We start from the raw sequence: 16,678 nt of genomic DNA, 5'->3' as shown, positions 1-16,678 counted from the left end.
GAATAGTCATTTTCAATATTTATGTGTTGAAGCAATTGATTATTGTGTTTTTTGTATTATCATACTACACGTGTAGCCAGATAAACATTTCGCTGAATGTATGGTACAAATTATCCAGCTAAAGTTAGCCGAATAACTTGTCCCAAATGACCTATCGAATATTAGCCTTTAGTATAGCGGCTGAGCAATGTTTATGATATCTGGTCCACGGCCGATCCCCTTGATCAGTGTAATTTAGGGAGGCCTTCTATAGTGGAACGGATGCTGCCGTTGCTCTGTAGCCCCTAAAAACAAAAAGATAGCCATCACACCATCAGTTCCCTTCTTCCCACTAGAGGATCCTAAATCTTTGATATGAACTCATTTCAATTTTATTTAAACTGATCCAATGACTTTTTAAAAAAAAAAAATCTTGCATGTGAGAATCAAAATTATCAACAACTGTATTCTGCTTAAGCTCCTCTAGCTTCATATCAATGTCTATTTTAATAGAAATAACAATTTTTCCTTGAATAAAAAAAAACTGAGAAAAAAAATCCATTTTTTTTCTTAGCTTTTTCTATTAGTAGGATTAAATCCATCAAATGACTATAGTTGACCATTCAGCATTCTCACAGTAGATTTTTGATACTTTAAAAATTCTTAATGCTCTTTCCCTCCAGCCACTCACTTTATTTGATGTCCTGTTCCTGAACGCAGTTGGAGATCTCTTGGACCTCATCCCTATGCTGTTTCCACCTATAAGAGTTGACCGACTGTTCATTAACAGGGGAGCACTTGGGAAATTCAAATGGGACATGGGCCATTGCTCTGCCCTCATCAAGGTAAGATCAGAAAAAAAAATCCCCTTTGAAATCCTTTTTGTTGTAATTGTATGTCCCTGCAAGAACTTTCTGGAGTGCAGCCTTTTAGCACTGCTGGTTCTGGACAAAATTTGTAGGTTGATTTATATATGTATTTTTTTTTATTTGGGTCAAAAGAGAAATTAAAAGATGTGGTAGTGTATGAGCTTCAGAAATTGCACAGTCCCTTCATTAGCTGCATATCTTTATAATTCACTGATTCTGTGATGCAACTTGAGCAGTGCTTTGAGTCCAGGCCGTCCCAGCAAGGAGAGGCTTGAGGCAAGAATCAGACTTGCATGTCTAGCTTGGCATGGTCTTGCGACACATTTTTTTTTTTTCAGCAGTATACTTTAAATCTGATCCATGTGGGTAGGTGAAATTGAAGACTGGCTTAGGCATGCCTCCAAACCGTTAAGGGCAGGGGTGATTTGGGTTGACTAACTGCAAAGAAATATTGCTTGCTAGCGGCAGGAGATGGGCACAGTAAGATCTTCAGCTGTAAGGGAGAAAACTTGCTTTACCATGGAGGATAGGTCCCTTGCTCTAGGTAGTGTGGGAGCCACAGCACTAGGCTCTGTGGTCTCCCTGTCTGAGGCTGGTGCTGGTGATGGGGCTCTGGCAGGAGTTAGCTGCTGCTTAGCTGTCTCTTAACCTTGTCCATACTGAAAACATTTCTCTCTTCCCCCCCCCCCCCCCCCCCCCGTGTGCTGTGCAGAAATTCAGTACTCAGTACTACTTTGTACACTCGCATACCAAAAAATGTGCACGGGAACTTTCTATATACTATGATTGGCTGGATCTCTAAGCATATGCCGTAGATTGCATTAGCCAAATATTTGGCTTAATCAAGGATTCTGGCTTGTTCCCAGGTTCTCCCTGGATATGAAAACGTCCTTTTTGCTCACAACAGCTGGTACACGTATGCAGCCACCCTGAGGATTTTCAAACACTGGGACTTCAATATCACAGACCCAGGGACCAGCTCCGGCAGGATGTCCTTCAGCAGCTACCCTGGTACAACCCAAAGAACATAATAGATTAAAGCAGCCCCCTAGGGTAGTGGATAGGATGTGGAATGGTTATGGGGGAGGGAGGTGGGGATGGATTGAAGGTATTCACTTTATTTTTTGTAAACATACACAGATGATTAACAAAGGGGCTTATTTGCTAAAGATTTTCTCCCATTTTTTTGTATCTGTGGGAAAAATACTTAGTAAACAGGGCTCAATCTGGATAAACAAATAAGCGTGGGGGGTAGCTTGCTTATTACAGCGGTTACTACCCTAAACCAATTAAGCCTGATACATCACTTTCAATGCATATACAGCATTGCTCTCTGCTTCAACAGCAGGGGGAAATGTGGAAAACAGGTTTTACATTCAGACAACATCCAACAAGGCATTGATCTGTGCAGTCTGGGTAAACAAGCATCGGGGTAACTTGCTTGATGCGGCAGTTACTACCCGTAACCATTAAGCCTTATGCTCAACTTTGAAGCAACTCCAACATTACTCTCTGCATCAATGGCAGGGGGTGGCAGGAAACTTGAATCAGTTACCAACAAGGGCCCTGAAATTGGTGGTTGGTGAAACAGATACTTATGGGAAAATAAGTGTGTGGGAGCTTGCTGGGCAGACTGGATGGACTGATTTTTGGTCTTTTTCTGCCGTCATTTCTGTGTTTCTATGTTTCCTGCAGATGGTGGACGTGCATCTCCCTATGGGGATTGCTTTGAGCTTTTTGAAAGGGAGAAATTTGAAATTCTAAATTCAGGAAAAGAGAGCCTCCCTCTGCTGCGGTGATACCTAAAGGTCCCTCCCCCAGTTGAGAATTCCTGAGGCGATTTCCGTGGTCCCGTAGCTGGGTTTCTCAGCGTGGACTTAGCTGCTAGTTAAGCTGAAAGGCAGCGGGTGCAGGAGGCCAAGTGCGGTGGTGACAGCAGTTTCCTCCCCCCCCCCCCCCTCCCCGCAGCCAAAGACTGTCTCTGTACTCTGCTGTAAACGCTGAGATCAGGTAAGGTTTTAAAAAAAACAAAACAAAAAAACAAAGTTTTACCTGAATCGGAGACTGTTAGAGGAATTTCAGGACTTCCTCCAGTCTCTGTTCTTGGCATGCTGTGCCAACGGTTGTTCCTGCTCCTGTTGGGGAACTGGGCAGCCTGGCAGGTTGAGTATCCCCTGGTGGGCTACGCCCTGCACTTAGGCTATTTTCCTTGTAAGCTGTTGGGTAGGTCACGGCGGCCATTTTTCACGCCCTTTTGTGTGTGTTCTGCTACCCTTTATAGTCTGTCTGTATGCGCAGTGTGTCGACTCTGTGCATGCATTGTGCTCTCAGTTTATGGGTGTGCTTTTTACACGCACAGACTTTTTTTTATGCGCTTAATTTGGCACACAGTTTGTGCATGCGCCTTGCCATGCTTTCTTCTAGGCGCTTATTTTTTTGGGCGCATGTCATTTTTGAGCGTGAGCCATTCTGACGTTACTGCAGTGATAGCACCGGTAAGCAAGAAGCCTAAGCATCTTCCTATTCGTGTTTCCTGTCATATTAGGGCTTCTCAGCCTGACCTGGCTTCTAATCTGTGTCAGCGGTGCTCAGACACTCAAGAGTTGTCTTCCTCGGATTTTTCTAAGCCTGGCTCTTCCCATTCTGATGATGGTTTGGTCACTGCCTTGATGGGGGGGGGGGGGGGGGGGGGGGATGAAAACCAGATCTTGGTTTGCCCTTGACTGGCTCCTTTGCAGTTCTGTGGGACCAGCTCCAGTTCCTTCTGGGCTTGGTCTGGGCCCGGCTGCTTTTTCTTGGGTGGAATGTTTTTCAAGGCTTACAAGCCTTTATTCAGGTGCAGTTCTCTGCTTCCCCCATTTCTGTCTGGTCGGACTCTCAGCCGATGGCTCCTCCCTCTTCCAGTCCTATGCTTAAGTGCCGGGGTTCGCCGGCTCCTTGCAGGTGTTACCAACAGGAAGCCGGATGGCACTGATGAGGGTGATCCCTGATTCACTGGAAGATGAGGAAATTCCTCCAGGGCTGGAATCGTATCAAACCATGTTGTGGTTCTTTTCATAGAGATGAACTGCTGGCCCTAATTTCCCAGACCTTTGAAACAGCTGGGTGTTCCTGGTTCAGATGCCTTGTCAGAGCCGAGGAAGAATGCCATTTTGGTTTCCTTATACAAAGCCTCTTGGTTTTTTCCTGGTGATGGATGCCATCCAGGAAGTGACTGATCTAGAATGGGATGCAAATTTTAAAGGGGGTTGGACACTGGAAGGCCTGTATCTCCTGGATCAGCTGTGAGTAAGCGTTTTGCGGTTGTTTTTTTTCCCCAAAGTGGATGCTCTAGTATGTGTCTAGTATCATCCACTTAGACTATCCCTGTAGAAGGAGGAATGGCCTTGAAGGATGTACATGATAAAAAGATTGAGGCTATTCTTAAGCCTTTTAGGCAGTGGCAATGAATTTACTGTTTGCCTCCTGTTGTGCCCTAGTGCTTCTCTCTCAGGAGGTGGTTGAATCTGGAGGGAATTCCAGAGCGGTTATAGAGCCTGCTGCTGCCTTCTTAGCAGACACAGGCTGTGATTTTTGGTCCATACCTTAGCCAGAGGAATGGCTTCAGTGATAGTGGCCAGGCATCAACTCTGGTTGTGAAATTGGTCAGCTAACACAGCTTCCAAAGCCAATCTTACCAAGATGCCCTTTTAAAGGCTTACATAAGAGTATAAGAAATTGCCATGCTGGGTCAGACCAAGGGTCCATCAGGCCCAGCATCCTGTTTCCAACAGAGGCCAAATCCAGGTCACAAGAACCTGGCAATTACCCAAACACTAAGAAGAACCCAAGCTACTGATACAATTAATAGCAGTGGCTATTCCCTAAGTAAACTTGATTAATAGCCATTAATGGACTTCTCCTCCAAGAACTTATCCAAACCTTTTTTGAACCCAGCTACACTAACTGCACTAACCACCTCCTCTGGCAACAAACTCCAGAGCTTTATTGTGCGTTGAGTGAAAAAGAATTTTCTCCGATTAGTCTTAAATGTGCTACTTGCTAACTTCATGGAATGCCCCCTAGTCCTTCTAAAATTCAAAAGTGTAAATAACCGAGTCACATCTACTCGTTCAAGACCTCTCATGATCTTAAAGACCTCTATCATATCTCCCCTCAGCCATCTCTTCTCCAAGCTGAACAGCCCTAACCTCTTCAGCCTTTCCTCATAGGGGAGCTGTTCCATCCCCTTTATCATTTTGGTTGCCCTTCTCTGTACCTTCTCCATCGCAACTATATCTTTTTTGAGATGCGGCGACCAGAATTGTACACAGTATTCAAGGTGCGGTCTCACCATGGAGCGATACAGAGGCATTATGACATTTTCCGTTCTATTAACCATTCCCTTCCTAATAATTCCTAACATTCTGTTTGCTTTTTTGACTGCTGCAGCACACTGAGCCGACGATTTTAAAGTATTATCCACCATGATGCCTAGATCTTTTTCCTGGGTGGTAGCTCCTAATATGGAACCTAACATCGTGTAACTACAGCAAGGGTTATTTTTCCCTATAATCAACACCTTGCACTTGTCCACATTAAATTTCATCTGCCATTTGGATGCCCAATCTTTCAGTCTTGCAAGGTCCTCCTGTAATGTATCACAGTCTGCTTGTGATTTAACTACTCTGAATAATTTTGTATCATCCGCAAATTTGATAACCTCACTCGTCATATTCCTTTCCAGATCATTTATATATATATATATATATATATATATATATATATATATATATATATATATATATATATATATATTGAAAAGCACCGGTCCAAGTACAGATCCCTGAGGCACTCCACTGTTTACCCTTTTCCACTGAGAAAATTGACCATTTAATCCTACTCTCTGTTTCCTGTCTTTTAACCAGTTTGTAATCCACGAAAGGACATCGCCTCCTATCCCATGACTTTTTAGTTTTCGTAGAAGCCTCTCATGAGGGACTTTGTCAAACGCCTTCTGAAAATCCAAATACACTACATCTACCTGTTCACCTTTATCCACATGTTTATTAACCCCTTCAAAAAAATGAAGCAGATTTGTTAGGCAAGACTTCCCTTGTTGACTGTGTCCCATTAAATCATGTCTTTCTATATGCTCTACGATTTTGATCTTGAGAATAGTTTCCAATAATTTTCCCGGCACTGAAGTCAGGCTCACTGGTCTATAGTTACCCGGATCGCCCCTGGAGCCTTTTTTAAATAATGGGGTTACATTGGCCACCCTCCAGTCTTCAGGTACAATGGATGATTTTAATGATAGGTTACAAATTTTAACTAATAGATCAGAAATTTCATTTTTGAGTTCCTTCAGAACCCTAGGATGCATACCATCTGGTCCAGGTGATTTGCTACTCTTTAGTTTGTCAATCTGGCCTACTACATCTTCCAGGTTCACAGTGATTTCGTTCAGTTCGTCTGAGTCATCACCCCTGAAAACCATCTCTGGAACTGGTATCTCCCCAACATCCTCATTGGTAAACACGGAGACAAAGAATTCATTTAGTCTTTCTGCAATGGCCTTATCTTCCCTAAGAGCCCCTTTAACCCCTCTGTCATCTAATGGTCCAACTGACTCCCTCACAGGTTTCTTGCTTTGGATATATTTAAAAAAGTTTTTATTATGTGTTTTTGCCTCTATGGCCAACTTACCTTGACAATGCTTATGTTTTATCTTATTTTCTTCAGATGGATCCTTCTTCCAATTTTTGAAGGATGTTTTTTTGGCTAAAATAGCCTCTTTTACCTCACCTTTTAACCATGACTGTAATCGTTTTGCCTTCCTTCCACCTTTCTTAATGCGCGGAATACATATGGACTGCGCCTCTTGGATTGTATTTTTAAACAATGTCCAAGCCTGTTGAACACTTTTAACCTTTGCAGCTGCACCTTTCAGTTTTTTTCTATTTTCCTTGTTTGGGAGTGAGTTGGAGAAACTGACCAGTAAGTGGGGAGAGTCTCTTATCCTCTGGCAACTGAGGCATAGGAAACAGTTACAGTACCTCTTTTGGCATGAGGAGTCTATTCTGTGGTTCCAGGCATTTTTGACCCTACAGAGGGATGATCTTTCAGCGGACTTGGCTTTTCGGTAGGTCTCAGTCCTTTCGTCTCTGGCAGCCAAAGAGAGGAGTGGGCTCGGTTAGTGGACCTTCCCGAGCTTCCCAATGAAGGTTTGCCAACCTACCTTCCGGTACAGGAAATAGGGGGTTGTCTCTCTTTTATCGGAGGTGGGTCAAGATCACATCTGACTAGTGGGTCCTGGAGGTGATACACGAAGGGTATGCACTGGAATTTCGTAGAATTCCTTGGGATGTGTTCATGGTGTCCCCTCGGAAGAAGCAGGCAGTGGAGTTCATGCTTCAACGGCTCCTCAAAGTGAGGGCTGTGGTTCCTGTGCCCACATCTCAAAGTATGGGGTAATATTCCATTTATTTTGTTGTGCCCAAGAAGGAGGGCTCCTTTCATCCCATCTTGGATCTCGAGGGTCAACAGTCACTTGAAGGTGACTCATTTTTGAATGGAAACCTTACACTCTGTAATAATGGCAGTGCAGTCAGGGGAATTTCTGACCTCCCTTGGATCTGTAAGAGGCTTACCTTCATATTCCCATCCGATTGGAAAACCAGTGCTTTCTAAGCTTGTGGTGTTGGGGCACTATTATCAGTTTCGGGTGCTGCCTTTTGGACTAGCCACTGCTCCCAGAACATTTTCCAAGATTATGGTGGTGGCAGCAGCAGCCTTGAGAAAAGAAGGAATCCTGGTGCACCTGTATTTGGACGACCTGGCTGATTCAAGCCAAGTCTCAGGAAGAGAGCCTCCTCATGTCACACAAGGTGATCTCCTCCTTATTGCAGGAGTTTGGTTGAGTGGTGAACCTAACCAAGAGCACTCTTCAACCATCCCAGTTGTTGGAATATCTGGGGGTCAGGTTCGACATGGGACAGGATGCAGATTTCCTACCGGAAGTTCAGATCCAGAGATTGATGTCTCAAGTGCATCAGTTGATGAACACCATATGCCTGACGGTGTGGTTCTACCTACAGGTACTCGACTTGATGGCAGCTATCCTGGAAGTGGTGCTGTGGGCAAGAGTGCATAAGCATCCTCTTCAATGTTCTCTGCTATCTCATTGGAACCCACAGTCTCTGAATTATGCTGTTTGGCTCCACTTATTGATGGAAATCTGCTCTTGCCACCAGTGGTGGTTGCAGGAGGATCATCTGAGAAAGGGAGTTCCCTTGTCCTCTCCGGCCTGGTTGGTACTCGCAACAGATGTGAGTCTCCACGGTTGGGAGGCTCACTGTCTGTCTGAAGTTAACAGCCCAGGGGTGCTGGAATGCCTAAGAGTCCCACTGGAACATCAATCACCTGGAGGCCCAGGCAGTACGGCTGGCATGCTTGCAGTTCAGCCACAGGCTGCGGAATCAAGCGGTTCACATGATTTCTGACAATGCGATGATGGTGACCTATATCAATCACCAGAGAGGAGCCAAGAGTCAGCAAGTGTCGCAGGAAATAGACCAGCTGATGGAATGGGTGGAAGGTCATTTGCAGATGATCTCGGCCTCTCACATTGCAGGAAAAGACAACATAAGAGCAGGGAGAGTCTGGACCCAGAAGAGTGGTTGTCAGCCAAGGTGTTTCAGCTGATTGTGGATCACTGGGGCCTTTCGTTGCTAGCCCTTCTGGTGACTTCTTGAAATGCAAAGGTTCCTCACTTCTACAGTCTCAGGAGAGATCCATGGTCCCTGGGAATAGACACTTTTTTGTACAGATCTGGCTGGAAGACTAGGTTGCCTTATGCCTTTCCTTTGTGGCACTTGCTGGGCAGGATAATTCGCAAGATCGAACGCCACAGGGGGCTAGTATTCCTGGTTGCGCCAGACAGACTCAGGTTTCCGTGGTATATGGATTTCCAATGATTCTTGGTGGAGGCCCCCCTTCGTCTTCCGCTGCACATGGATCTGCTTCAGCATGGAATGGTTTTTCATGAGGATCCAACTCTGTTCTGTCTTACGGTTTGACCCTTGAGAGGGCTTGCCCGTTAAGGCATGGTTATTCCTCTGTGGTGTTTGCCACTTTACTCCGCACTCACAAGTTCTCCACTTCTTTGGCCTATGTGTGGGTTTGGAGAGTTTTTGAGGCCTTGTTCAGTTAAGATCCCTCTCATTCCAGATTTTTTGCAGGATGGATTGAATAAAGGCTTGGCCCTTAATTCCTTGAAGGTGCAGGTTGTGGCTCTTGCCTATTTCAGAGGCCTAGTGAATGGTGTTTCTTTGTCTCATCCTGATGTGGCCCAATTTTTGAAGGGAGTGAAGCACCTTCTGCCTTCCCTGAGGTTACTGGTTCCATTGCGGAATCTTAATTTGGTGCTGGACTTTTTGGCGGGCCCTATATTCTAACCACTGCATAGCCTTTCCTTATGGTTGTTGGCTTTGAAGACTGTGTTCCTGGTGGCTATATGTTCTGCGTGTTGGATTTCTGAGCTGCAGGCCTTGTCTTGCTGGGAGCTATTCCTTTGGGTGACTCCAGAGGCGTTACAGCTGCAGTACTGTTCCATCCTGTTTCAGGACAGGAGGTTGGCCCGTAACCTAAGTTCCCTTCCATCCATCTCAGTTTGATTCGGTTATCTTATTGTATTCTGAATTGAGGAAATCATAGTCAGAATGAGAACAACTTTCAAAGCTCCAGATCCAAGCAAATAGCAATTTATCTGTACTGACTGGCAGTCTGAAAGTTGCCGCCGCCTCCCTCTTTCTGCTGCTAAAACCCACGCATTGTGGAAGAGCTCATGTGCTTTCAGCTGCGTTTTAGAGGGGCGAGGAGGAAAGCAGTGCGCCGCGAGAGCCTTCTCACCTCTCTGTGAACCTTCTTCTGTAGAAAATCTGCCCACATAAAAAGCAGGCACTTCATAGCCATAGCAAGATTTTTTTTTTCTTTTCTCTTTGAAACTTGCCACAAAGACTGGAAGTAAAAAAATTGCCTGTGGACTCGGGGGGGACAATTTCCATTTGGTCTGCGCTGGGACAAATGGAAGCAGGAACACAGTCGTGAAAGAGGAGGAAAAGAGTTGAAACAAAAAAGATAGATTTTGTTTTCCAATTGCCATAGGCATGGGGACAAAGGCAGTCGTCTTGTTGTAGATAACATTCGGCCCTTGAACCCGTGGAAGTGGTGGTGGTGCTGCGTTGCTCATGTAGGTTGTGCAGGGAATCTGTCTGGTCCCTTAAAGGACCTTGACCTTGATTGGGAGGTGTTCTCTTTCCGAATTTGCTCGCCTCATGGCACAGTGTAGCAAAGATTAAGCAGGTGAATAAGGCAATTCACCCGCTTAATGGAAAGGGGCACTGGACATACTCCAATTAGATTTTAGTCATGAGCAGAATCTCAGGCTAATCTGGTGCCATTATGGTTCAGGACCCTACTGACATTGCCAGATTTTTCTGGGGGAAGAATTGATACGGGTTTCTTTTAGTTTTAAGGTTATACAAGAGGTTGAAGTGTCTCCTAAAATGTTCATATGTAGTTAATGAGCTCTTGAAGCGTTATTTCTCAGATAAATGCTAGGGCTTTTTGGTGGCTTACATTGACTGAGGAGTTTGGGGCAGCATTATACAAAAATGTTCTTTCCTCTTCCTGTACCTGACCGCAGAAGTTTGTCAAATCTACCACATCCATTTTTTGTACCTCTGCAGGGAGATCTCTGGGGGACCTGACAGTGAAATTGTGTTTTTGTTGAAGAGAACTATCAATTTTCTCATTGGTAGCTTTGATTCCTCCTTGTCTTTTTCCACTTGTCTTAATATTGAACTGAATTTTCCAAGGATTATAGAGCATGATATACTGGTCGGGATGTGTACTTTTGAATGTATGGTCCTTTACTTCTTCTCCTGGCCAAATATAACAGGTTAGGGCAAGTTATAAAGTGTATGTATTTCTGGAAGTGGAGCAGAGCAGTCTGATATTAATGTTACTGTTATTTCTCACCTATCCTATTTAATTATTTACCCTCCTCCCAGTTTCTAATTCCCTGTTAAAATGTAACTTCCATACTTTACCAGTTTTGATGTAAACTGGCATGATGTCCACAACTAATGCCGGTATATAAAAATGTTTAAATAAAATAAATAAATAAATATTGCCTGCTTGTAAAAAGTTTCTAGTCATTGGACAGCTTGGAAGCCATGATTTACTTCAGTTGTCTACAAACCACAACTAGGGTGATTTATGCCAAGTAGTCACCAGGAAGAAAAAAAACAAATGTGAAGACTTAATATTGCAATATATTTTCAGGAAAAGATGATTTAATAAATATTTTTTGGTGCATGGGTCTTGGTGCTAGAATACACAAAGTGTTGCAGGTTAAGAATGAGATACACTTACTGTACATCTTAAATGTAGCTGCAGCATAGAAAGGATGCTGAATAGTAATCTAATTTAGGGTTTTTTTTGTTTGATCTAGGCTTTTTGGTATCCTTGGATGATTTTTACCTCCTTGGCAGTGGTCTCACAATGTTGCAAACGACAAACTCCATCTTCAACGTTACTTTGTTCAAAAATGTAGGGCCTGAAGCCCTCTTCTCTTGGCAGAGAGTCCGCATCGCCAATATGATGGCAGACAGTGGCAAAGCGTGGGCACTAACATTCTCCAGGTATAATTCTGGTAAGCTGACAGCTTTTTCACTTAAGCACCTAATGTTCTGGCAGTCTCTCTCTCTTCTCAGTTGGGGGATCCAACTTAGTGAGAGCCTGTTTTTATCCCTTAAACACTAGTGTGGGTGATCTAGACCATCACCTGCCAACCTGGTTCTGACCCTGATTTCAGCAGCAGTTTATGGCTGAGGGCTGTTGACCAGGGCTCTGAGCACACCACAAGTGCCCCTTCCCCCCTTTTTATTATTATTATTATTATTATTATTTTTTTTTTTTTTTTTTTTTAATAAGCCAGTGAAGGCATAGTTCTGTTCACACAACATTAAGGGCCGGATTCATCAACTCTTTTCCCAGTAGACACAGAATGGAGAAAAGCCTTTGTGAATTAGGCCCCTAAATGCAACAGCTGTAACCTGGCTGCTGTCACATTTGATGTCAAGCATAAGATTTTTGCCTTCGCTGCTGTATTAAACAAAGGAAGAGGGTGGATCTTGGAGTGGTGGTGGTGGGATGAGAGGATCGACATGACAAAACTGAACCAAAATAGCCCATCTTATGGGCGAACAGCAGCAGGAGACGGCAGAGGAAACAGGATGATGTGTGACTCTCTGAACGGGTACTGCCCATTCAGCTGTCGGTGAAGGGCCAATGGTGAAGCCTTGACATGAAGAAATGAATACATAAGGGCCAGAGCTGTCTAAGCTCCAGGCACTTGGGTAAATAGAGTGGGAAGAGGAAGAAGAATGCATTACTGCCACTCAGAGCTTCTTAGGCATCCAGAGTGGGGGTGGGAGGTTCCAGGGTGTGGAGAAGGGGACCAGAGGGGAGCCAATAAGTCCACTATAATATTTTAGTTTTGATATTGGAGGGGGAGGGATGTTGCTGCTTATCTTGCAAATATATATTTGATTGATTGAAGAGATTCAGCCATGACTGCCTTGCTTGCTTTTCTCTCCCCCTGCAGAGTTACCCAGCTATCTTGTTAAAGCTTGGAAGCTTTAACAATCTTTATTTGGATGACTTTAGCCAAGTATATTCTGTAAATGTAGGTTTCAGAAATCCAGCCGCAGTCAGTTGATTGATCTAAAAAGCAAGTTTTATTAATGGAAAAGACAGAGAAAGGAAAAAGCGGAACAAAGAAATGAGGAAGCAGTTTGTTCCACGGAGTAGCAGGCTGGTTACAAAGGCGTTCTCTCAGTTGCTACTCCAAAGCAGAGCACTGCGCATGCCGCTTTTAAGCTTTTCATGATGTCCAATGAGAATGTTCTGACATGCATCCTGGGTGTATTTTCTTCTTCCGGTCACCAATAGGAATCGTTGCTTTTAGTCCAATCAGGTACAGTCTCTCTGGGGTGTCGGCTCCTTTCAGGAAGGAACATTTAATATTTGGCAATTTGAGGTTGTTGGAACCCACAATATACCACCATATAGAATAGAAGGGACCTCTTTTATGTTCCCACATAAGTATTATTATTCTCCCCATCTTTTTTCCTCAAGTCTCACCCATGTGAAAGATGCTGCTGGGCAGTGTTGGCCTGTGGGGTCCGTTGTATCTAAACAGTCTCCTGCCACTTGGCTGAGAGGTCCACGCCACTGAAAGGTCTGTGCCAATGCTGGAGTTCACACCCACCTGGGGGACCCAACTCCACCTCCGGGCCTGCCACTGGGGTCCCTTTGCTTAAGAGGGGACCGCTTGATCTCTGGATTTGCTGCTGTCCTTCTGATCTCTTCCCTTGATAGGAGAGTTTCCCCTGGCTTGAATTTTACAGCTCCACTAGGCTCATGGCTGTTTAGTGTTCAGTGATTCAGGCCCTCTGCACTTTCACCTTTCAGTGATTTTAGCTCCACTAAACTCATGGCCAGTCATTTGCTGTTACCCAGCCTGAATAAGTCACCTTCTGTCAGCCAAAAGGCCAAGACCCAGGCAGGTCCACAGAAAGGAGACCATGTGCATGCCCCTCCATCCTGCCTGGCTCTATCCTTCTGTTGTCTGGGAACTGGGTACCCAAGTGTCTAAATATCCTTGTTAGTCAGGGTGAGAATCTGTTTGCTTCCTAGGACTGTTTTCCATTACATTTCTCTCATAAATCACTTTCCCAGTCATAGTTCTGTATCCTTTGAATTTTTTAGTGATATTTCACTGCAAAATTACCAGCAGTAGTCCAGGGGGCTGTTACCATGCAAATCCCCTACCTGAATCTCTGATTCCTCTACTCAGTGGTCAGTTAAGCACCTTCACAGTAAGGGGTATTTTGGGTTTGCAGTTCACTTAAATGGTAGCATGCTCAAATGTTCAATGTTCATACTATTATCTGGCATTGCAGTTTAAAAAAAAAAAAAAGTAAAAATTACTACAACACTAATTATGAAAAATCTTGGACTGAAACAGAAAGGGAAATATTTAGGACTGACTGATTGGGAAATCCCTCTGTTGGCATTTAGTAGGAAAGGATATAAAAGCCCACCATATCCTACAGTGATATCCACACCATTGTTATAATTGGTTCCTTAAAGGTAAGCTGGGTATGGTTTCTTTTTTGATACCCATACTGTTTTGTGATAAGTTGAATAAGCTGTGGCTGAATTACTTTAATTTTTGAATATATTTTAATTTCTTGTTTTTGGAGGGTGTCTCCCACTTTAAGGAGAGAGGGAATTATATTAATTGTTTACATTGCCCTTTTATTTGTTTACTTGCAATAAAGAGCTTTTTGCTTGGGTAAGGGAGAATCTATAGTTTATAAAAGGCTGTTTGATCTGTTTCTGCCATCATGTTTCTATCTCTTTTGCCCATCCACTCGACTGCTCAACTCTACAATCTCTACCATTTTTTTTTAATTCGGATACTGTCCTTGTTTCCGCCACCTCCACTGGGAGGTTGTTCAATGCATCCACCACCCTCTCTGTAAATAAATAGTTCCTTTTTAGATTATTCATGAATCTGCCAACTTTCACATTTATCCCATGACCCCTGATTCCAGAGTCTCCTTTCTCCGGGACATTGATGGCTCTTGAGTTACAGTATCCATCTTCTCTTGAAGGTGAATTTTAAAAGCCTGGCAAGTGCCAAAACCGGGAGATACTTGCACAAGTTTGGCCGGCATGAGTTGAGCAGATTTTAAAAGTTGCCTGGATGTGTGTGTACTTGCCGCCAAGCGCGCAAATGAAAAGTTGAAAAAAAAAAAAAAGGGGGGCAGGTCATGGGCGTTCCTGGATTTTAACTTTAAAATTAGCATACAAATACGTGCACAAGTGCGTGCAAAGTGCCCTGCGGCATAACTTTACTTCTACTATGGTTGACATGAAAGTTATAAAATAGACCAGGGTTTTAAAGGTTGGTGCTAACAGGAGAGAAGGGAGGATTTGGAAGTCTTATTCCTCCCCTGGGCGAACTAGGAATGAACTAGTAAAACTGCTAATGGCATTGGTGTACGTGTCTCTTAAAATTTCCCCCTTCCCCCCTGCTTACCCAGCAGAAGTGGCATTGCTCGCATAGGCACCCGTCCACTTAAAATTGTGTGCGCGAGGTCAGGCTGTTTTATAATATTTTGCACATATATGTACGAATGTTATAAAATGGCTGCATCCCTGGGTGTGGGCTGACGAACGTGCGAACTTGTGCCCGCACACCTATTTAAAAGTTACGATCCCTAGAAGTAGACAGGTTAGAACAAAAAAAACAACTTTTCTTCTAGTACTGGTAGGCAGAGAATTTGTTGAAAAGAGTTATTAGGCTGAAAGAGAAGTCACATACTGAGTATATTTATAAATCTAAGTGGTATAAGGATGCATTATGTCCCAGAGGGGGAAGAGGTCAGGAGAAGGAGCATTGTGCAAATGTAGCTTTTTTTTTTTTTTTTTTTCCCCTGCTGTGCTGTGGGCTCTGTCTACTCTCCTCATCTCCTTCCCTCCTGTTCCCTGCAAAAGACAGGAGGGAAAATGACAGAAAAAGGAGGGCTCTCAGATAACCAGCAAACTTGATTAACCGATACAACCTACCCCTAGTCATGTTATAGTGGGGATTTTAGCGTGTGTGTACATACTAGGGATGTGCAGACAAAAGGTTTGCGTTGATAAGTTGAGGGTCGATTTCGTTCAATATGGACATATGGAGAATTCCATAAGTTGAGGGTCTGTCCATATGTTCACCGGTTCCCTAAATAAAAATTTAAACCCCTCACCCTCCTTAATCCCCCCCAAGACTTACCAAAACTCCCTGGTGGTCCAGCGGGGAGTCAGGAAGCCATCCCTGTATTCCTTTGCGAGGAGCACGTGACGCGGACGTCACGTGCTCCTCCGCACCTCCGCTCCCGGACCCCCGTTGGACCCTACCGGAACTTTTGGCCACGTCACGTGCTCCTCGCAAAGGAATACAGGGATGGCTTCCTGACTCCCCGCTGGACCACCAGGGAGTTTTGGTAAGTCTTGGGGGGGTCAGGAGGGTGGGGGGTTTAAGTGTTTATTTAGGTTCAACGTATTCAACATAGCTATGTTGAATAAGTTGAAAATCGCAATGCGTTGCGCATCATCACTTTTTTAAGTTTAAAAAAAAAAAAAGTTGCGTTTTACATATGCGTTCAAAACGAATGCACACCCCTGGTACACACACTAGTGAAAAGTGGCCAGGATTGCTTGGGTAGTCTGGATCATAATAGATATAGTTTTTTACTTTTTTGATTTTAAAATGTATATTTATTTTAAAAGGCTTTTTTTATACTGCTACTCTATAAATCATAGTGGTTTACAAATATGCCATAAATAAAAACATACTTATGTATATCCAAAATAGAAACAAAACAAAGAATAGCAAAACACATGGTAGAGTATCATCTGCTGAAGGATTACTCTTTTTTTGCCATTCTTCATTTAACAGTTGCACTGCCTACTGCAAACTCCGGTGTATATAACCAGGTCTTTACACCTTTTTTTGAATGCCTTTGTATCACTTTGCTTTCTAGGTTGCTCTGGTAAGGTATTCCAAAGAGCTGGGCCAGCTATAGAGAAAGCGCTCTCTCTCACTTCTCCAATGGGTGCCTGCCAAATTGCTGGGATCTCCAGGAGGCCTTTATTCTGTGATCTTAGTAATGTGGCACCTGTCCATGGAATATTTGTGGTGTTAATCAATTTGTGAATTAAGATAT

At 43.8% G+C, this 16,678-nt stretch overlaps 1 protein-coding gene across 1 annotated transcript in view; it reads left to right on the top strand.

The window, feature by feature from the left end:
• Window positions 1-16,678, top strand: part of PLBD1 (phospholipase B domain containing 1) — a 68,167-nt gene that overhangs the window by 29,253 nt on the left and 22,236 nt on the right. The window contains 3 exon segments of the mRNA XM_029590348.1: window positions 663-824; window positions 1,715-1,859; window positions 11,347-11,547. Coding sequence (XP_029446208.1) covers window positions 663-824; window positions 1,715-1,859; window positions 11,347-11,547 — 508 coding nt within the window.

Source organism: Rhinatrema bivittatum, chromosome 2 (assembly GCF_901001135.1).
Source record: "Rhinatrema bivittatum chromosome 2, aRhiBiv1.1, whole genome shotgun sequence".
NCBI classification, from domain to species: Eukaryota; Metazoa; Chordata; class Amphibia; order Gymnophiona; family Rhinatrematidae; genus Rhinatrema; species Rhinatrema bivittatum.
Note: the sequence above shows the minus strand (reverse complement) of the source record. Positions and strands in the feature narration are given on the sequence as shown.